This window comes from Schistocerca serialis, chromosome 6 (genome assembly GCF_023864345.2).
Source record: "Schistocerca serialis cubense isolate TAMUIC-IGC-003099 chromosome 6, iqSchSeri2.2, whole genome shotgun sequence".
NCBI lineage: Eukaryota > Metazoa > Arthropoda > Insecta > Orthoptera > Acrididae > Schistocerca > Schistocerca serialis.
The window spans coordinates 563,948,360-563,971,031 of NC_064643.1; the positions used below are offsets into that span (position 1 = coordinate 563,948,360).

Sequence of the window (22,672 nt, forward strand, 5' to 3'; positions counted from 1 at the left end):
AAGAGCAGTTGAATGGAATGGATAGTGTCTTGAAAGGAGGTTATAAGATGAACATCAACAAAAGCAAATCAAGGATAATGGAATGTAGTCGAATTAAGTAGGGTGATGCTGAGGGAATTAGATTAGGAAATGAGACACTTAAAGTAGTAAAGGAGTTTTGCTATTTGGGGAGCAAAATAACTGATGATGGTCGAAGTAGAGAGGATATAAAATGTAGACTGGCAATGGCAAGGAAAGCGTTTCTGAAGAAGAGAAATTTGTTAGCATCGAGTATTGATTTAAGTGTCAGGAAGTCGTTTCTGAAAGTATTTGTATGGAGTGTAGCCATGTATGGAAGTGAAACATGGATGATAAATAGTTTAGACAAGAAGAGAATAGAAGCTTTCGAAATGTGGTGCTACAGAAGAATGAGGAGGTATTGAATAGAATTGGGGAGAAGAGGAGTTTGTGGCACAACTTGACTAGAAGAAGGGATCGGTTGGTAGGACATGTTCTGAGGCATCAAGGGATCACCAATTTGGTACTGGAGGGCAGCGTGGAGGGTAAAAATCGTAGAGGAAGACTAAGAGATGACTACACTAAGCAGATACTGAAGGATGTAGGCTGCAGTAGGTACAGGGAGATAAAGAAGCTTGCATAGGATAGAGTAGCATGAAGAGCTGCTTCAAACCAGTCTCAGGACTGAAGACCACAACAACAGCAACAACATTAGAATGTGCGCAATTTCGATGCCACTTGCTTATACTTAAAAAAATGCATCGTTCTCTACTCCAAACACGTAAAGTCTGACTTCAATTGTGGCATCCAGTTTCCAAACCAATCTGGATCTGCAAAATGCTCCTTCTCCACTGAACATTGGTAATGTGGAAGCTCCCAACATTCCGGTCAGCAAACAGTGAATTGTGGCTCCTTCAAATGGAAAAGATTTTTGACAAACACCAAGTGTACAGTGACTTCCATAGAATGTATTAGTTCTGGCACAATTAAGCAATGATCACTTCAAAAGATGTGCAACATGAACAATCGTACACTCGTATGAAAAACACTCTGATAGAACATTATTCTTTGCCGCAATATGAATGTTTGAAAAGTCTGCTTTCACGTTGAATGTACAAGCAACCTAAACCTTCTGAAGTGCTCAGGGAACTGAATTCTTTTGCACCTAAAGATCTCATGACAGAAACTGCATTACATCTGAGAAACTTCCCACAAAAATAAACCTGTGTTGGCAGGGATACTGACCTAGCAGAGAACGCAGACAGTGACTTCACATTAAAGGTGCTGTAATTGCCACCAGCAAACAGCTTGTGCAGTGAAAATCTACAGCTGTTCACACAAAGGCCAGTAGCCACAAACAAAACTACTTAGCTGCAATGCAAGTGCTTCATGTAAACAGACAACTTGGCATTAGGTTCCACAAAAAGTTTAAATGTAATGTAAGTCAGCGTACCCAAATGAGAACGACAAATGATAGTGGGTGGCATTCCTTGTCATGCAGAGAGACACCAGCAGGACAACAACAAAAACAATTGTAGTGTACAGTGCAACAACACTCGTCACAGTGCTAAGACATTCTAACCAGCTGTTTGTTACAGACATATACCGACAGGATATACATTCCAGTTGAGAAATTAGAGTTTTTTGGTGCCCCCTGTGCTCTGAACTAACATTGGATCCATGCCATAACTTGATAATGTCAGACTATATGCATCAACACGTCTGGTGAATGGAATATTCCGTTACATTTCTGTCCTACTTCCATGCTGTCGTGGAACTTCATCATCACTGGTATCACTGGCCTAATCATAAGATTTGACTTTCAGAGATTTTTCAAAGTGATGCTACCTTTCTTAATGGCTGCTTATTGAAAGCTAACATAAACAATTTTGGACCTGTTACTTCAGATGTGCCAGTTCACAAAGAGTGTGCAGAGCCCACTCCAGCATGCACAAGGATTTCTGTGGCGCTTACAACAGGTCCACTTTTTTCATTCTACAGCAAATGTGTACAACACATGTGAACGGTACATTAGAAGCAACTCGACCATTTCTTTTGCTACAATATCCACAACAGATGAACTATGCGTCACCTCCAGTGACGCTGTACTGACAGAGCCAGTTAAAGCACAGGAAACACGCTGCTACACCACGTACAGCATCACACCAAGACCATGCCTGACAGCCTATATTTAGCTGTGCATGCTGCCAAACTCCAGAGGATTTTGCAGCAGTACAAAAGGAAATGGACAAGATGTTAGAAGAAGGCGTTGTGTATGGGGCTGACAGTAATTGGGCATCTACACTCTGTATGATGGAAAATAAAGCCAGTGTGTGGAGATTATATGGCGATTACCAAGCATTAAATGCTCGCACATTACCACACTGCTATTCAGTGCTAAACATCGCTGATTTTAATTATGCAGTTAGCAGTGCACCTGCACTTAGTGTCTTGTATTGTGCCAAGGTGTTCTCACAGATTCCAACAGCCAAAGAGAACATAAGGAAAATGGCGATCCCCAAACCATTCAGACTATATCATTACAATTTTATGATGTATGGATTAAGAAATGGCACGCAGACTTGGCAAGAGTCAAGCACAGTGTTTTACATGATCTCTCATTTGTGTTCTGATATCTTGACGATATTTTGTTTTTTGTAAGTCCTTTCAAGGGGAGTTACAACATTTACACCAACTCTTTAATGGCCTGACGATTTCGGCATCCTCATTAAACAACAAAAATGTGTGTTTGGAAATTTCATTTCTGGGCTATAAGGTCTCCTGTCACCATGGCAAGGAAAGGCTTCAGACATTCAAAATACGCCATGCTCTACTATATGAAGGAGCCTTGGCGATTTATTGAGATGGTGGACTTTTATTGCCATCATTTACTGCACGTTGTGGTTGTGGATCAGCTTCTTAATCTGCTGCTCAGCGGAAGAATCACTTCTAGCAGCAGAAAAACGGAGTGGTCTGCAGAAGCGTCTAAATCATTTCAAGACAGCACTATCTAAGGCAACACTGCTAACAATTCTGAAGTCCAGCGGACCACCGACTCGGAAGATATAGTTGCTGTACAGTTCAAAGAAAACTCCCTTCATCAGGGAGGAGAGAGGGGAAAAAAAGGGAAGAAGGGAAAGTGGATTCAGTTACTCACAACCCAGGTTATGAAGCAACAGGGAAAGGTAAACGGGGAGGGTAGCAAGGATGGAGGCATGGTTGTCAGAGGGAAGCCAAAGATATGGTAGAGTTTTGTTAGGCCTGGCTCTCCCAAGGCTGTCAGTCATTCTAATGGAATGTTGTCTACTCCCGGGGCCTTGTTTCGACTTAGGTCTTTCAGTGCTCTGACAAACTCTGAAAGATTAAGGAAAGGCAAACCTACTTTTCTAGCATTTGTAGACTTAGAGAAAGCTTTTGACAATGTTGACTGGAATACTCTCTTTCAAATTCTGAAGGTGGCAGGGGTAAAATACAGGGCCCAAAAGACTATTTACAATTTGTACAGAAACCAGATGGCAGTTATAAGAGTCGAGGGACATGAAAGGGAAGCAGTGGTTGGGAAGGGAGTGAGACAGGATTGTAGCCTCTCCCCAATGCTATTCAATCTGTATATTGAGCAAGAAGTAAAGGAAACAAAAGAAAAGTTCGGAGTAGGTATTAAAATCCATGGAGAAGAAAAAACAACTCTGAGGTTTGCCGATGACATTGTAATTCTGTCAGAGACAGCAAAGGACTTGGAAGAGCAGTTGAATGGAATGGATAGTGTCTTGAAAGGAGGTTATAAGATGAACATCAACAAAAGCAAATCAAGGATAATGGAATGTAGTCGAATTAAGTAGGGTGATGCTGAGGGAATTAGATTAGGAAATGAGACACTTAAAGTAGTAAAGGAGTTTTGCTATTTGGGGAGCAAAATAACTGATGATGGTCGAAGTAGAGAGGATATAAAATGTAGACTGGCAATGGCAAGGAAAGCGTTTCTGAAGAAGAGAAATTTGTTAGCATCGAGTATTGATTTAAGTGTCAGGAAGTCGTTTCTGAAAGTATTTGTATGGAGTGTAGCCATGTATGGAAGTGAAACATGGATGATAAATAGTTTAGACAAGAAGAGAATAGAAGCTTTCGAAATGTGGTGCTACAGAAGAATGAGGAGGTATTGAATAGAATTGGGGAGAAGAGGAGTTTGTGGCACAACTTGACTAGAAGAAGGGATCGGTTGGTAGGACATGTTCTGAGGCATCAAGGGATCACCAATTTGGTACTGGAGGGCAGCGTGGAGGGTAAAAATCGTAGAGGAAGACTAAGAGATGACTACACTAAGCAGATACTGAAGGATGTAGGCTGCAGTAGGTACAGGGAGATAAAGAAGCTTGCATAGGATAGAGTAGCATGAAGAGCTGCTTCAAACCAGTCTCAGGACTGAAGACCACAACAACAGCAACAACATTAGAATGTGCGCAATTTCGATGCCACTTGCTTATACTTAAAAAAATGCATCGTTCTCTACTCCAAACACGTAAAGTCTGACTTCAATTGTGGCATCCAGTTTCCAAACCAATCTGGATCTGCAAAATGCTCCTTCTCCACTGAACATTGGTAATGTGGAAGCTCCCAACATTCCGGTCAGCAAACAGTGAATTGTGGCTCCTTCAAATGGAAAAGATTTTTGACAAACACCAAGTGTACAGTGACTTCCATAGAATGTATTAGTTCTGGCACAATTAAGCAATGATCACTTCAAAAGATGTGCAACATGAACAATCGTACACTCGTATGAAAAACACTCTGATAGAACATTATTCTTTGCCGCAATATGAATGTTTGAAAAGTCTGCTTTCACGTTGAATGTACAAGCAACCTAAACCTTCTGAAGTGCTCAGGGAACTGAATTCTTTTGCACCTAAAGATCTCATGACAGAAACTGCATTACATCTGAGAAACTTCCCACAAAAATAAACCTGTGTTGGCAGGGATACTGACCTAGCAGAGAACGCAGACAGTGACTTCACATTAAAGGTGCTGTAATTGCCACCAGCAAACAGCTTGTGCAGTGAAAATCTACAGCTGTTCACACAAAGGCCAGTAGCCACAAACAAAACTACTTAGCTGCAATGCAAGTGCTTCATGTAAACAGACAACTTGGCATTAGGTTCCACAAAAAGTTTAAATGTAATGTAAGTCAGCGTACCCAAATGAGAACGACAAATGATAGTGGGTGGCATTCCTTGTCATGCAGAGAGACACCAGCAGGACAACAACAAAAACAATTGTAGTGTACAGTGCAACAACACTCGTCACAGTGCTAAGACATTCTAACCAGCTGTTTGTTACAGACATATACCGACAGGATATACATTCCAGTTGAGAAATTAGAGTTTTTTGGTGCCCCCTGTGCTCTGAACTAACATTGGATCCATGCCATAACTTGATAATGTCAGACTATATGCATCAACACGTCTGGTGAATGGAATATTCCGTTACATTTCTGTCCTACTTCCATGCTGTCGTGGAACTTCATCATCACTGGTATCACTGGCCTAATCATAAGATTTGACTTTCAGAGATTTTTCAAAGTGATGCTACCTTTCTTAATGGCTGCTTATTGAAAGCTAACATAAACAATTTTGGACCTGTTACTTCAGATGTGCCAGTTCACAAAGAGTGTGCAGAGCCCACTCCAGCATGCACAAGGATTTCTGTGGCGCTTACAACAGGTCCACTTTTTTCATTCTACAGCAAATGTGTACAACACATGTGAACGGTACATTAGAAGCAACTCGACCATTTCTTTTGCTACAATATCCACAACAGATGAACTATGCGTCACCTCCAGTGACGCTGTACTGACAGAGCCAGTTAAAGCACAGGAAACACGCTGCTACACCACGTACAGCATCACACCAAGACCATGCCTGACAGCCTATATTTAGCTGTGCATGCTGCCAAACTCCAGAGGATTTTGCAGCAGTACAAAAGGAAATGGACAAGATGTTAGAAGAAGGCGTTGTGTATGGGGCTGACAGTAATTGGGCATCTACACTCTGTATGATGGAAAATAAAGCCAGTGTGTGGAGATTATATGGCGATTACCAAGCATTAAATGCTCGCACATTACCACACTGCTATTCAGTGCTAAACATCGCTGATTTTAATTATGCAGTTAGCAGTGCACCTGCACTTAGTGTCTTGTATTGTGCCAAGGTGTTCTCACAGATTCCAACAGCCAAAGAGAACATAAGGAAAATGGCGATCCCCAAACCATTCAGACTATATCATTACAATTTTATGATGTATGGATTAAGAAATGGCACGCAGACTTGGCAAGAGTCAAGCACAGTGTTTTACATGATCTCTCATTTGTGTTCTGATATCTTGACGATATTTTGTTTTTTGTAAGTCCTTTCAAGGGGAGTTACAACATTTACACCAACTCTTTAATGGCCTGACGATTTCGGCATCCTCATTAAACAACAAAAATGTGTGTTTGGAAATTTCATTTCTGGGCTATAAGGTCTCCTGTCACCATGGCAAGGAAAGGCTTCAGACATTCAAAATACGCCATGCTCTACTATATGAAGGAGCCTTGGCGATTTATTGAGATGGTGGACTTTTATTGCCATCATTTACTGCACGTTGTGGTTGTGGATCAGCTTCTTAATCTGCTGCTCAGCGGAAGAATCACTTCTAGCAGCAGAAAAACCGAGTGGTCTGCAGAAGCGTCTAAATCATTTCAAGACAGCACTATCTAAGGCAACACTGCTAACAATTCTGAAGTCCAGCGGACCACCGACTCGGAAGATATAGTTGCTGTACAGTTCAAAGAAAACTCGAGTCTCATTTCATACAGTTATAGTCGGTGGTTACTTCAATCTACCCTCGATATGCTGGAAAAATTATACGTTTAAAGCCGGCAGCAGGCATAAAATGTCATCCAAATTATATTGAATGCTTTCTCAGAAAATTATTTTGAACAATTAGGTCATGAGCCCACTCGAAGCGTAAATGGTTGTGAAAGCATACTTGACCTCCTAGCTACAAATAATCGTGAACAAATAGGGAGTATCATGACAAAGACAGGGATTAGCGAACACAAGGCAGTTGCTGCTAGATTGAATACTGTTAACACCTACAACCATCAAAAAGAAACGCAAAGTACATCTATTTAAAAAAGCTGATAAAAATGCTCTTAACGCCTTTTGAAGAGACAGTCTCCGCTCCTGCCGATCTGATCACGTAAGTGTAGAAAAGATATGGAATGACTTCAGAGAGATAGTATTGACAGCAATTGAGAGATATATACCACATAAAATAATAATTTATGGTACTCATCCCCCTGACCGGGTCAGATGGCTGTTGCAGAATAGAAAAAAGCATGACAAATTTAAAAGAACTCAAAATCCACAAAATTGGCAAAGTTTTGCAGAAGTTCGAAATATAATGTGTACTTCAATGCGAGATGCTTTTAATAATTTCCAGAATAATACTCTGTCTCGGAATCTAAGAGATGCTGGTCATACATAATGCTCACCAGTGGCAAGATGTGATCAATACGTTCACTGGGAGATAACAGCAGAGAAGTCACTGATTACAATGCCACTAAAGCAGAGTTATTAAACCATGGAGGTAGAATAAACCTCCATGTATTAAACAACTCCTTCACCAAAGAAGAGGAAGTAAATATTCCCGAATTCCAAACAAGAACAACTACCGAGATGAGAAACATAGAAGTAGATATCCTCGGTGTAGAAAAACAGCTTAAATCACTTAATAAAGACATGGCCTCCAGTCCAGATCGTATACTAGTCAGGTTTCTTTCGGCGTATGCTGATACGCAATTATATACTACAATCGCCCGCTCACAAAAAGTTCCGTACCTAAGGACTGGAAAATTGCTAAAGTCGTTATACCCAAAAAGGGAAATAGGAGTAATCCGCTGAATTACAGGCCCATATCACTAATGTCGATTTGCAGTAGATTTTAGGAACATACACTGTGTTCGAACATTATGAATTACCTCGAATAAACGATTTATTGACACAGTCAGTACGGATTCAGAAAACATCGTTCCTCTGAAACACAACTAGCTCTTTATACTCATGAAGTAATGAGCGCTATTGACAGGGGATGTCAAATTGATTCCATATTTATAGATTTCCAGAAGGCTTTTGACACAGTTCACCACAAGAGTCTTCTAACCAAACTGCGTGCCTATGGAATATAGCCTCTGTTGTGCAACTGGATTCGTGATTTCCTGTCAGAAAGGTCACAGTTCGCAGTAATATACGGAAAGTCATCGAGTAAATCGGAAGTAATATCCGGCGTTCCCCAAGGAAGTGTTAAAGGCCGTCTATTGTTCCTGATCTATGTTAACGGCATCGGAGAAAATCTGAGTAGCCCTATTAGGTTGTTTGCAGATGATGCTGTCATTTACCATCTTGTGAAGTCTTCAGATAACCAAAACAAATTGCAAAATGATTTATATAAGATATCTGTATGGTGTGAGAAGTTGCAATTGACCCTGAAAAAGGAAAAGTGTGAAGTTATTTACATGAGTACGAAAAGAAATCTGCTAAATTTCGATTACGCGATACGTCACACAAATCTTACGACTGTAAATTCAACTAAATACTTAGGGATTACAATTACAAATAACCTAAATTGGAATGATCACATAGACAATGTTGTGGGTAGAGCTAACCAAAGACTGCGATTCATTGGCAGAACACTTAGAAGGTGCAGCAGGTCTACTAAAGCGACTGCTTGCACCACGTTTGTTCGCCATATTCTGGAGTATTGTTGTGCAGTGTGGGATCCACATCAGGTGGGACTGATGGGTGACATCAAAAAAGTTCAAAGAAGGGCGGCTCGTTTTGTACTATCGTGAAATAGGGGAGATAGTGCCACAGACATGATAAGTGAATTGGAGTGGCAACCCACATAGCACAGTAAGCCGGTTTCAAACTTGTTTCCAGATGTAAAGTTCAAGTATATAAGCTTGATCAAAGCTGGAATATTCAGGCCTGTTAGTTGGATTCAAGCTTGAAACAAACATGAAAGTTGGCAGAGTTCAAGCTATATTTCAAGCTTGACTTATCAAGTTTGGCTCCAGCTGTATCTACACACGTGGAATACAGCCTGGTATTTACAGCTTGATTTAAGCTACATAATTATTAATCTGAATTTATTGAACCTAATTAATTAAATAAATATCAGAATGGAAATGGTGTGAAAAAAATTATTAAGACATGTATGTTTAAAAAATTTTATTTTCAAAGTGTTTAAAATTGTTTTATTTTAAAATTTAAATATTCTGAAGCCCCTCCAGCCCCAGTACACAGACCAGAGCAGGATCAAATATCGCTGACTTCTGCTGGTATAATGATCCTGTAACAGATAAAAGAAAATGTTAGCCATACCTAAACATAAAAAATGTAAAAAGTTGAAACTGATCAACCTAAATATAATTTATGCACCAGATTAGCAAAATAACTTCAAACTCACTGATGTAGTAAGAATCATTAACTAGTATAAACGTCACTGAGTAAGCAGCTGCTTCTGGTGACTTCATTCCAAAGAGTTTTTAAAGTAATTTGAAATAACTTTTTGTTTGAAATTTTGAAAGTAAAGATGACATTTGGGTAATTTTGCGATGACTTCATGAAGAAGCCACACATCACTATTTCTAACAGTTTCAGGGCCATTTAATCTGAATTGTAAAGAAACAATTACTTGAAATCATATACACCTCATACTGTAAGCTTTTAAGGAAACTACCGTTTAGAAAAATGTAGACGTTTTATTCTATCCACAATTATATTTTAGTGAGTAAAACTGAATCAAAATGAAATAAAAGATGAAATCGAAATGAATTTAAGAAATTACCAGTTCAGTGGAACTGTAATGTAAAAGAACAAAAAATGTTCTCCTTGTCATATTTTAATATTGCCTTTTATTAGATTTCAGCCACATTACAAATAACAATAAAAGTAAGAAGTACCAGTAGGCCTTGCAGTATTATTTCACCTAGGGAACAACAAAATTAAGAGCAATTGAAGACCAGTCAAAGCTATGTAAATAAAAAAGACTGACACCTATGTAGTGACTGGTTCTTGATGCACTTTTCCCGTTCACCATGTCATTACTATTTGTATTAGCAAAGAAACTTTTCACACTTCATGATTATTCATTCATGGTGTGCCACACGCGAGTATTTACAAGTAAACAAATGTAATAGGGCAATATATATAAAAAGACGAGATTTTAAAAAGGTAAAATAACATTAAGTTTTAATTTATTGGTGCCACGTACTAGAGAGCTAGTTTAAAATGACCTCTTTTTGCTGAACAACTTGTAATATGTTTTCTTAGCTGGTAATCCATTTCACTTTCATCCAGGTTCAATTTTTCTACGTAAAAGAATATGATATTTCTTTACGTTACGTAATAATATTTAACGTTTGTAATATTAACGTACCACTAGAGAAAAAATGCACCAGCATACCTGTAATACACTATATATCTTCTTCAGACCCGGTGTAGCAGTAAGGCAGGGGACACCACACACTTTCCGAACTATTTTCCAGTATAAAACAAACTTCACAACAACCACAATCATTAACGCACATCACAAAAATAAAATGGCCGTAAACCTAGCAGAGTCAGTGCAACAGCAAGGCTTATAAACGCTTGTGGCACGTCCCGTGGACGTCTATGAAAGCTATGCTGCGCGCGCATCTGCTGTACAGCCTTCCAGGGAAATAACAGTTTATTTCAAGCTTGGGAAAATTATTTTAATTCAAACTAAATTTTTACAGCTTGATGTAAACTGTGTAACAGGTTGATTTTTCAGTCTTGAATTTTCAACTGAACCTAAACTCAATATCCACCTTGAAATAAGCTTGAGTGCTAGCTGGGAAGGCGTTTTTCATTGTGACGGGATCTTCTCATGAAATTTCAATCACCAGTTTTCTCCTCCGATTGCGAAAACATTCTGTTGGCACCCATGATCTATATGATCATCACGGTAAAATAAGAGAAATGAGGACTTGCACAGAAAAAATTAAGTGCTGGTTTTTTCCGTGCGCCGTTCGAGAGTGGGATGGTAGAGACAGCTTGAAGGTGGTTCACTGAACCCTCTACCAGGCACTTTATTGTGAATAGCAGAGGAATCAGGTAGATGTACATGCCAGGCAAGCATCAGTTGGCACCACATTAATGCCACAGATTCATGGCAACCCCTGGCATTTTTCTCCAGCCATCTTTCCGAGGCACAAACTAAATGGAGTGTTTACATGGAGAACTTCTCACCATGAACCTGGCCATCAAGCACTTCTGACAAAGAGTTTGTGGATCATTGGCACTTAACTTCTATTCTGTAGCCACCAATTAAACTAATTTTGCCACCTCAGTTGTGACTTGCATAATTTGGGCCACAATTTACAATGCAATTTACAATGGACATTTGAAACACCAAGTGCAAAGACAGTTCTGTGGTTGGCTGCCTTTCAAGAAATTTAGCCAGCATAATAATGGTGGACTGTGTGAAGACTCCAGATAGCCAACTGACAAATGCTTTCATACAACAGTGCGTCCTCGAAGGAGCATACAAACCATTCATCATTTTCCTCTACTGACGGCTGTTTTGCACATATCCACCCAGACGTTGCTGGGTTGTTACCATGTTCAGAAAGTCGCCATTACCTACTGACAATCGATGACCATTACACCAGGTGGCCAAAAGCCATACCACTAAATGACGTGTCAGTTGAGTCCATCACCAACTCAACTGTGAACATCTGGTTCTCTTGCCATAGGATTTCTCTTACAATTATCACTGGTCATCAGTTCAAGGGGTTACTTTTAATGAGTTACTTATCCTTTGTTACAGCCACCATAACCATGCTGCTAGTTACCACCCAGTTCGTAAAAATGTGACTGAGCTTATGCGTTCCTCACTTAAATCAAGTAAGTATATTTAGGACCTATGTAACAGACAGGCTAATGCTATTAGTAGAGTGTTCAAAATCACAACAGAGAAATAAACAAGATGAGTAATCTCTGGTATCTGGCCAACTAGCTGTCCATAAACAAAACAAAAATAAAATAACTTTATTTCAGTTTCAGAGCAATGAAGTTTAAGAACAGTAATGTGAAATTACTTGGACCTGTGATTTATAAAAGACTATCAGGGGATGGAGACATAAAATACTTAAGTAACAAACTAGCAAGAATCCTTTTTTTGGTTTCATATATTAAGACAAAACGTCAGTAAGAACCTGCTAATTTACTCTTATTATGCATTCTTCCATTAGAATCTACAATATGGAATACTGTTGTGGGGAAATGCATCAGTCAGCTAACATTAGTCAGTCACAGAAGAAAGTCATTAAATGTATTCTAGGCCTGCCTCCCAGAGGGACTTGCAGAAGTCAGTCCAGAACACTTTAACGTTATGACAGTCCCCGTGCTTTAGATACGTCGTCGTCAGTTTACGCTGAAGAAATCTTAAACAAACTTAGACTAGGAAATAATGTTCATTTGTGCAATACAAGAAATAGTCATGATAGATTCACTGGACTCAAGAGTTTCCCGCACCCACAATAGCCATAAATATATGAGTTTTAAATTCTTCAGTAAATTTCCAAAAACAGATCTCCTGACTCCCTTACACAAGTCCAAAAAAGTTTTAAAAACTTCACTAAAAGCGCGAGAATTTTTCATAGCTGATGAATTCTCGGAGAGCGATTTTCAAGAATTGTTCTTTGAGTAGCTGTATGTGTCAGCAAAACTGCGTGTAATAATCATACAGTTAGATTAATAAGTGTATTAGCAACTGGTATTGTTCTATTAGTAATACATTGATTTATAATAAAGCTGGTGTATTAATTGTATTAAACACACTGTACACGTCAACGAGGCCAGTTGTATCAAAATATATTGAACAGCTGATAATAAACATTCTATCAACCGCTCTGCTCAGTGACTCTTTTTGAGTGTTCTGTGTTAGGTAGGTCAATGTAACTAAAGTAGCTCTGAACAAAAACATAGTAATTGTGAACGAATTGATGCAAGAAGAGCCATTCTTAAAAGAAAAGATATTACTGATGTTGACACTCTTTACAGAGAATATAGTAAAGCAACTTAACAAGAAAAGATGTTGGGGAAGAATACAGTTGGTTAATAACTCGAAGATGTGTCTTGACTTCTCACACACATTAGATAACAATTAGAAGTAATCATGGGATCAATATTTACATTTCAAGAACAACTTTTTTTCTAAAACTGCTTCAGATGGACGTAATAACTACTGTAATTTTTTATGTCATTGTGACAAAATCTCTCCTTGGGACTATCTCTGCCATAACTATTGTACTCTATGGGAAAAAAAAGGTGACTAAGGGTGGATGTGAACAAGCTGCAAAACAACAAGCATTACTTACAACAGGCATTACATTAATGTAATGTGGAACTCCTTGCATAATTTTTAAATCACATATTCTTAAAAGATAGAAATTGTTTTCATATCTTTAGTGCAACTTATTAATAATTTACATTTTTTTGTAAGTGTTCCTAGCACTGAGTTGCTTTTAATGTCACCAGTTTCCTAATGTTGATGCCTGTGGCAGCATTTGTTCCTACACATGATGATGCTCCAGAATGTAACACACATGATTACACTTGCTTATTATATCAAAAGAACATTAGAATTATTCATCTTATGACGTACATTTACAACACAATGAGTTTTGTATCCAGCTCAAATTTCCAGTTCGTCCTGCATGAATTCATCCAGTGTGTACTAACATTTCAGTGTCAGTGCGTCATACAGCTTTGTTTTAAGTGGACTTAAATTCATTTGCATTAAATTGTTACCTTTCAATGTATTACAAATTTTCATTCCCGTGCATTGAGGTCCTTGTGTATACAGTTTGAAGTGGTGAGTGAGAAGCATAAAATCTTGTGTGTTCCCTGTGAGTGAACAAAATGGTTTCCCTCAAGTAATTCATTCCTGGTTACAAGTGCCAACAATAAACTACCCTGAACAAAGTATTGATGTATGAGTCCATTTCCACTGATATCACAGCTGCTCCTTACAGTAAGGTGCTCTCATAAAAAGAATGTATTTTTTAATTTTATGCAGTAGTCTCTTCTTCTTCTGAAGAAAATTAAAGAAAGTTCCTGCCAATATCATCAGTTATCAAAAGTGACAATTTTTGCAACTTTCTTTCAAAATAACAAGCCATGCAAACCTGCAATTTCATGCATCATTTGTCTCAAGGGGAGTTCACTCAAAAGTATCATTATATTTCATTCTGAGTGGCTTTCATTTCCCATTTCAGCTATAAACTCATGCATGCAAAGAAGCTGGCACAATTTACTTTTCTTTTCTCCCTTGATATGCTAAGTTGTAGGCTCTCATGGTTGAAATGGAAAATATGTGGCTGCCTGTAATCTTAAGAGTGATGCTAGTGGCTGAATTTATAACAATGTACATTGAGTCATCAGGAAAATGTAATGCAATTCAAGAGAATCTCAACACTGTGAACATTCATATGATGATGTCCATGAGCTATCTCTCAGAACAATTTAATGGCCACAGCATAAAACTTCAACACAGAATACTCTTTTAACATTTTGCTCATCCTTTAATTTCTGATCATTTCTTATTCCACATGTAAGGTAGGTGAACTGTGATAGTTATTTGTTATCTAAAACCAAATCTTTGGGCTTGTTTAAATTTAAAAAGATACCTGTACCAAAAGTGGCACAAAGTAATCAGATGGGAAGGATATGGTAGTTGTACTAGAACACCAAAGCACTTAAGAAAACAAAAGGTAAGCTATATTTTATTGATTTATTTTATTCTGTTTTAAACAATGACTTAAGTTCACCATCTTTTATTTCTCAAAACTTAAGAACTACATATTTTTAATCTCTTAATTAATTTATATTTTTACTGATTAACTCTCCCTTTCTTTCCAACATACACACACACACAGTCACACACGCATTTTACACTTATATTTATAACAGGATAGCATTTCAACTACATTTAAAAACTAATTGCTGTTTTAGTTTTTCTTTCAATCATGTCACAGCCTAATATTTGTAAAGGATGCAGTTAACTATTGTTTTATATACATAGGAGTATCTCTAAAAGATGTATTTCTATAACACCGAGAATGTAATTGAAATACGGAATGAGCATTTTACTTGAAGAGACTTGATTTTACTTCTTTCTTAATGTAGATTAAAACATTACTCTACATTTCTACAGCATCCCAAGTTTAATATGCCAATGAAGGATCCAGCCTCCATATTTAATACATATTCATTCTGTACTGTGTAACATGCACTTCATTTTCAAATGCCGAGATAACATAAAAATAATTATTGTTCTTTAATATATGTCACTGCATTGAAATAAAAAAGGCTGCATTTAATAACACTCATTGAACAACAAAAAAAAAAAAAAAAAAAAAAGATGAAAAATGCTGTATGTAGTATTAAAAGTAATTAAGGCCAACAGAAATATACACAAAACCAGGAAAAAGAGATACGGGTTGGCACTGTTATATGAGCACACATCACAAGTAGTCGTACAACAACTATAAATATTTTCCATCTTTAAATCACTCCGCACACACATTAGCATTTACATATAATGTGCCTCTCCAAAACTTTTCCAACAGTTGTATAAAATTTTTGTATTGAGATGGAACAGTGACATGATTATTTTTACAGGGTCTCCAACTAAACTGCTTTAAATATCTGAACATCATAGAACCTAAATACAGTAATGGCAGTGAGTCCTATAATTCCTTCACACATCAGTATGGATTTTGTGTTATGTGCCTGATATAATATCTGGAGGAAAACTTTGTAAGAGAAGCTCATGATTTCTAAGCACTATAATCATATCACTGCTTATATTTAAATAAACAGGAATAACTGTAAGATGAAACTGAAAGGGCAATCACACATGAGGAAGAAAACAAATAATGAACTATATAGTAAATATATCAGACAGTTTTATCACAATAGAGCTGGCTCTCAAAATATTTTGTGCAACAGTAACCTCTAAAATATTATGGACAAATCAATATATGAGGTGTGCTGTTACATAATACAATTGTACAGACAGTGAGTGTCATCAGAAAATCACTGTTCCAAATATACACATACTGTTTAAAGGTATCCTCAAAAATACTTCACAATCAAAAAATTTATCACAAATGTAACAGGCAAATATAGGAAACAGCTAACAATTTATTTGTATCTTCAACACTTATAGAAACAGTTCTCATAATGTATTTTTACACAAATGATAAAAACTCTGTTTCATAGATAAGAAATTTCATAAAAAAATTGAAATATTTTACAATGTGTCTATTTCAATAATAGATGGCCACTAAAAGCTGAGGTACAGAAAAACAAGAACTGATAATATGAAGGTAACAGAAATCAACACTTTTCATAAACCAGCTGAAGCCATGAACCAATATCACACAAATCGATACAAGATGATTTCAAATAACCAATTGGGCTTATGAATGTGAACAGTCCTATTTCAGAGAAATAAATTTGACTGCATAATGGGGAAAAAACTCTATGAGTTAATGTTTTTTAAGAGCAATTCTGATTTAGGCTGTTTAAGTGACATTCAGAAACATGGTCAAACAATCCCTGTGTTAAGATTTTTTTTTGAAACTACCAAATGAAATATATCAGTGTGTCAGCTGTCTTAACTGATATTTGCTATTGTTTCTTATTTTGTTGGTAAGCTATTTCTTAATTAAATTGTTAATAGACACTCATATTTGCCATGGTTTCAGCAATTTTATGAAAAGGATACACTTATCTATCCCTCATAGTCAGATACTGGCTACAGTAATACTATAATTGTTATATCTTTGCAGTAGTGCTGCACTAGAAAAGTATAAACATGAAGTCATTACAAAAATAGACAAGAATCTTACTTAAATATTTAAATTCTTGTACCACACTCACACTCATTCTTTAAACTAATGGATGTGATGTTCAGCAATCTGTCACCCATTAATATTCAATGAAATTCTAAACAACATTTGAACTGTTAGAAAATTATATCACAATCTGCTACAAAAATAATATTGTTTATTCTTACAGTTCACAAATTGTTACACAGTGTGCTCTATAAATTAAATATCAGAATCATGGAGCATTGAAAGTTGGACGCAGTCCAGTCTAAACCATTTGAATATACAAAACGCAAAAATACAAAATAAAATAGAACACTAGAAAGGTGACCCTTTTTAAGAAAGCATTTCAATATACACATTTAAGTGGATGTGGTGAAATATTGGAAATAATGCAATACAAATTAATAAATGAGTGTGCTTGAAATACATATGTTTAAAATCAAGTGTGATCTTCTGACACAAAAGTTAAATGTGAACATAGTCATTCATAAAATTTAAACTGTTCAGTTTTGTCATGCATACACCATTTATCATAACTGTTATTTTTGTAACTTTTATTGGAGGCGCACACTGATACTTTGAGAATTCAGGTTAAGCTTTAAAAAAAAATCTTTACTGATTTCTCTTATACAAAGGCACACTGTTTACTAGGAAAACATGCCACTACAATTCATAATGAGTAACTTTTAGTACCTAATATCAACAGTCTCCAAAAACAAATACATACATAGTATGAGGCCAACTGTGAAGAGCTGCTGCATTTAGAAGTTAACAATCTGTCTATAGCCTACATATGTGCTGCTTATAATGCAGAAATTTTTTTAAAATAGTGTAAGGCAAGTTAAGGCAGAAAATTCTTGGTATCACCGCAATTTAATCACTAACAATCTTGTGCCAGTATCAGAGATGGAGTGAGCTGATGATGAGAAGGGGGAAAAAAAACATTTCAAATCCACCTGACTTAAAAACTGAAATGTAAATAGTGACAATGTTAGAGTTGTAAGAGAACAAGAATTCCAGGAATTATACCCACTTCTTTGTATTTAGCCCCGTTTAAAATAACTTTTTGCCACAAAGTGATTTATTTCTGTTTCTTGCAAATGCTGTAAATTGTTTAAATTTTGGTCAAAAAGTGATTTGTTTCTGTTTCTTGTAACTGATGTAAATTGTTTACACTTTTCTCCATCTTTGTAAAGAACTTTACAGAAATATCTTTGTCAAGAAGTTTCATGGTTGGTACTGCGGTACAGAAATATGACGGCAATAGGAAGGCCCCGAGGCTTTTTAAATAAGATTAAATGGATACAAGACATGGGCACTACTTTTAATAGATTATTTTCTTGAGTGCTTAAGGACAAACCACTATGGGACAAGTGAAATCATAATTGTGCTTCTGAAAGAAAGAGGGAGAAGAAAGGTAATTATTTCTGCTGGTAGTTACTATTCTACACTGACAGTAGAAGTGTAATCTTCATGGAAGTCTAATTTTAATCCAAATTAACATTACATCTATCACTGCTCTAATGAAATGCTCTATTAATGCTGGTGCAAACACATTTTTGTGGCAGTTAAGGAAAACATAATAAAAATTTACATCAAAAAAATCAAAAAGCTATTTAAATTATAACATATCAATAAAACAAGCAAACTACTTATTACCAAAATGGGAGAATGAGTCAGATGTGTCTTGAGCTTGCTGTGAATTCAGAATTAGAATGCTGACTGTTAAAACAAAAAAATTCATCAGCATTTCATGAGAGAGTTTCATAAATCAATACAAATTTTATTCACATATCTTGTCCTTGTAGTATGAAAACACTAGTGTTTCGTGTATGGGTTTTGATTCCAATTTGAACACTATTTGTGGATGAAGATGGGAGGAAGTGAGATTGAAAAAAAAAAAAGCCTACGTAGCTGACAAAGTACATAGATATTGCATAGTAGTTCAGTAATACCAAACACAAATTTTTCTCCTATAATCTTATTTCAAAAATGAATTGATAGGGCATATTGAAATTTTAAGAAAATCTGTAACAGAAAGATCATGTGCATTTAAGAAAATTCTGTACAGCTATTCATCAAGAAAACATCTTGCCAAAAAAAAATCCCTCTCATAAAAAATCGTTACAACTGATCTTGGTATATTCTGAATAAGGTGCAGTGTAATAATTTTACCTAATTTTTTTTCTTCTGGGCTCTCTCAGTATTTCAAGCTATTTCTTATATAACAGGTATAATTCCAAATCAGTAGTACCTTAAAAGTCTAACAGTCTTCCTATACTCAAAACTACTACTTTCTACATTTAGTTTGCCCATTCTGTATATACCTTCCTTTTGACATGAAATCACAAATCCTTGAAAATCAGGATACTGAATTTTGTAGTCTTACTACTGTCTTTATAAACTCCATTTCAGATTTGGCAGCAAGATTTTTAACAAACTCCCAGCATTTTTCAAAGTTCACACAAGGAAAATAATTACAATACTCCACTAGCATGATATTTTAAAGATTTTAATGAAAGTATTTCATTGAATCTTAAACTGGGAAACATGTCTGTTGAGAAATTCAACAGAACTTAGCTTTTTCATTGCTGATTAATAATCACTATTGCTGGAATGAGTGTGTCATGTTATGTAGGAACTACCAACTTCAACTGACAAACTCCTTAAACATATTAGAACATAAAATTACTCAATTAAAAAAAAATTATATAAACATGTTGATACATGAGTCACAACTTTAAATTATGCCTGATACTTTGTAATGCTGCAAATATTTAAAACATCTTTGGTAACAAATGGAAAAAAAAATCTAGTAAGGTTTTCCTAAGTGATGAACCAGCCGAATTTGCAATAAGTAATTACATGAATATGGACTAAACAATTATCTGAATCTTTTACCACTGGCCACAGATTCTACTTTACATAGTATTATCCTTCACCTACTTTATTATTAAACAATCCACAAAGACAGAATCTTCCTCTGAAATTGTGAGCAAACATTTCCGCCTTTTTAACACAGTACCTGACATTTTCACAATTGTTGAGCACGGAACAGCAAAAAATTTTTGATAGTTGTGGTAATGGTTCAACGTCTTACACCACAATCACTTACACCACACAGATGCAACTGCCAGTAAAACACTTTTAAGTGTCATTAGATGTTCACATTTTGAAAACAAATGTGAAACATGTTGTTGTCATAAGAGTACCTTTTATGTAAGTACTAATAGTGTATAGTTATGCAAAAATATGTGTTTACTGCAAATATAACTCCTTGTCATAACAAGAATTATATGTTTCAGCAATTCACCTTTAACGATGCTGCTGCAAAATGTTGGAATCTAATTTTGTGATGTCAGATGACAGCATACCTCTAATCCCTTAATGAATGAAAATGTTATATAAGTATATAAAGATGATTATATGAGAAATTTACATGATGTAGAAAACAGCGAGTTGCTTTGTTGTATGTGATGAAGAGATGGAAGTTATTCAGACGATGAGCTAATATTAAAGGAGATCATAGTATACACATATTTACCTGAAACAGCACTTGGCAGGACAACATATTACATGTTAGCTGATTTTCTAAGGAACGTAACAGAATTAAGTTTCTCTTGACTGACATATGGCATAAGCATTCTGTTTATGAAAGAGCTATGTGAAGAACAGGCCTGTGACGTATTTTCTTTTTTTTCTTGAGCACAAGACATAAAATTGTTGGGAAGGTGAGACTATGACATAATTTGACAGTTTACAGGTACTACAATAAATGTGAATTTTTTTTCCCTGGAAAATGTACAGGTAAAAATATGTTTTTCCTGATATTGTTACTGGTATGTAGAAATGCTACAACACAAGCAAATAGATAACTTCCTTTGGCTGGTAATGCCTCTTCAATTTCAGTTATTTTTCTTGCTTTATGTCAGTCCCACTCTGATGTGTAAAAGAGAAACTTTAACAAGAGTAATTAACGTAAGGCATAATTAACATAATGCTTAAAAATTGTGTTTACACAACTGCCCTTACTGATAGTGACTGGATAAGGGGAGTCTCATCTATGTCTCTCAGTAATATCAATTAATCGTGAAGATGAAGGGATCTGTGATATAATAAAATGATAGCAAAAACTATGTGATCTGTTCGCTGGTCATTGATCCTTATCTTTCAGGTACCTAATGTTTAAACTTGGAGCAGCAGTGCAGCTCATATTTAATTGTGCTCCCCTTCTCCAACAGTAATTATCTGGGATTTTGATAACAGTGTGAATACTTATCAGGTTACAAGAGATCTTCTAACTCTAATGGTACTGATTCAATGCCATTGCAACACAGACCTAAAGGAACCCAGTACAGTTAAGGTTTACATGAAACAGTGTTGAACAACTTCGTATTTAAACTCTAGCAAAAGACAAAACTTCTTTGGTAGATGTAAACTTAAGGACTAAGAGAATTAATGGAGTGAAATACATTTTTAAATCACTCTGGGGTATAACCAGCATTAAATGATATGCAAAACATTTTTTTCTTCTATCTTCTTTCCTTCTTGATCTGAATGGTTTCAGAAATATCAGCTTACACTTGTTGTACCTGTGATTGTGTTCAAGTAAATATGTTGGTGTTAAAGTCTGACAGGTGTTGCTACTGCTGCCATGTGCCCTTCACGAGTAGATTGTTATGACCTCTCTTCCACCACCACGCACCATCAGAACTCTTTCAAGACCTTCTGTTAGGACTTCTAAGAATTCCATATCTGTTGTTTACATTAAGGACAAAACATTCAATATCATATTGCATGTGGCTCATGTCAAAACTGGAAATTACTGCATAAAATAATACTCTGTTTTTGCAAACTTATTAAAGAGTTAAAATTTAGGATGATTATATGTGTATACTCACCAATTATTAAAACAGAAAGGATGCACTGATGTCTAAACCAGAGGCAGCACCAGTCATGACAGATTTTCTCTACAGCACCCAGGTTGTCAATGTATCATTTTGTCACAATTAATGGCAGGATTTTTTAGGTTAAAATGAAAGAGAAGGAAAGAGATAATGTAAATTGATAACCGAAATTGAAACATTCAATGTACCTTGCAGGGCTTGGTTACTATTTTCAGTATCACAGGTTTGACCTATGCAATATGATGCGACAATACAAGCTGATGAAGCTAATGAATGTGAAATACTGACAACTCGCTTGGCTACATTTACTGAAAATTTTGAGTAGTTACCTGCAGGTCAAAGGTCACAGGTTATGTACATCACACATTGCCTTGTACAATTAATTCAGCTACAAATATGTGGCACAAATTTATTTTTACAGTTATTATTTCGCTATCTTTCGTGATTACGAACACTGTTTTTCTGAATTTATTGCATATTTCATCAGTGTGCTGACATCAGGATTTGGTGTAATTTTTTTATACATTGTTATGGACACAGTTTCTGCCCAGTACTCCCTCACTGACCACTCTAAACCAGTTGCTGAAACACTGGATACCATTGTTACCACAACTCACAGTGAACACTGTCAACATTGCTTTGCTGAACAGGTCAAGTATCTTCACTGCCACTAATTTAGACTCTTATGATAGGATGAAGTAGGTACATCGGAGACAGAAACACCAATATTGTATATTCAAATTCTGTTATCTAGAGAAAGTCATTTAGAGCTCCAGCCTGAGATAGGCACAACCTGAAAGGGTGAAAA

The 22,672-nt window shown here is 36.2% G+C and overlaps 1 protein-coding gene across 1 annotated transcript in view; it reads right to left on the reverse strand.

Annotated features, from left to right (window-relative positions):
• Nucleotides 1-14,840: 14,840 nt before the first annotated feature.
• The window catches only part of LOC126484987 (solute carrier family 12 member 6), a 201,732-nt gene continuing 193,900 nt past the window's right edge, over nt 14,841-22,672 (reverse strand). The window contains exon 20 of the mRNA XM_050108593.1: nt 14,841-21,712. Within this exon, the coding sequence (XP_049964550.1) occupies nt 21,621-21,712 (92 nt within the window). The 3' untranslated portion in view covers nt 14,841-21,620. The remainder of the gene's footprint in view (nt 21,713-22,672) is intronic.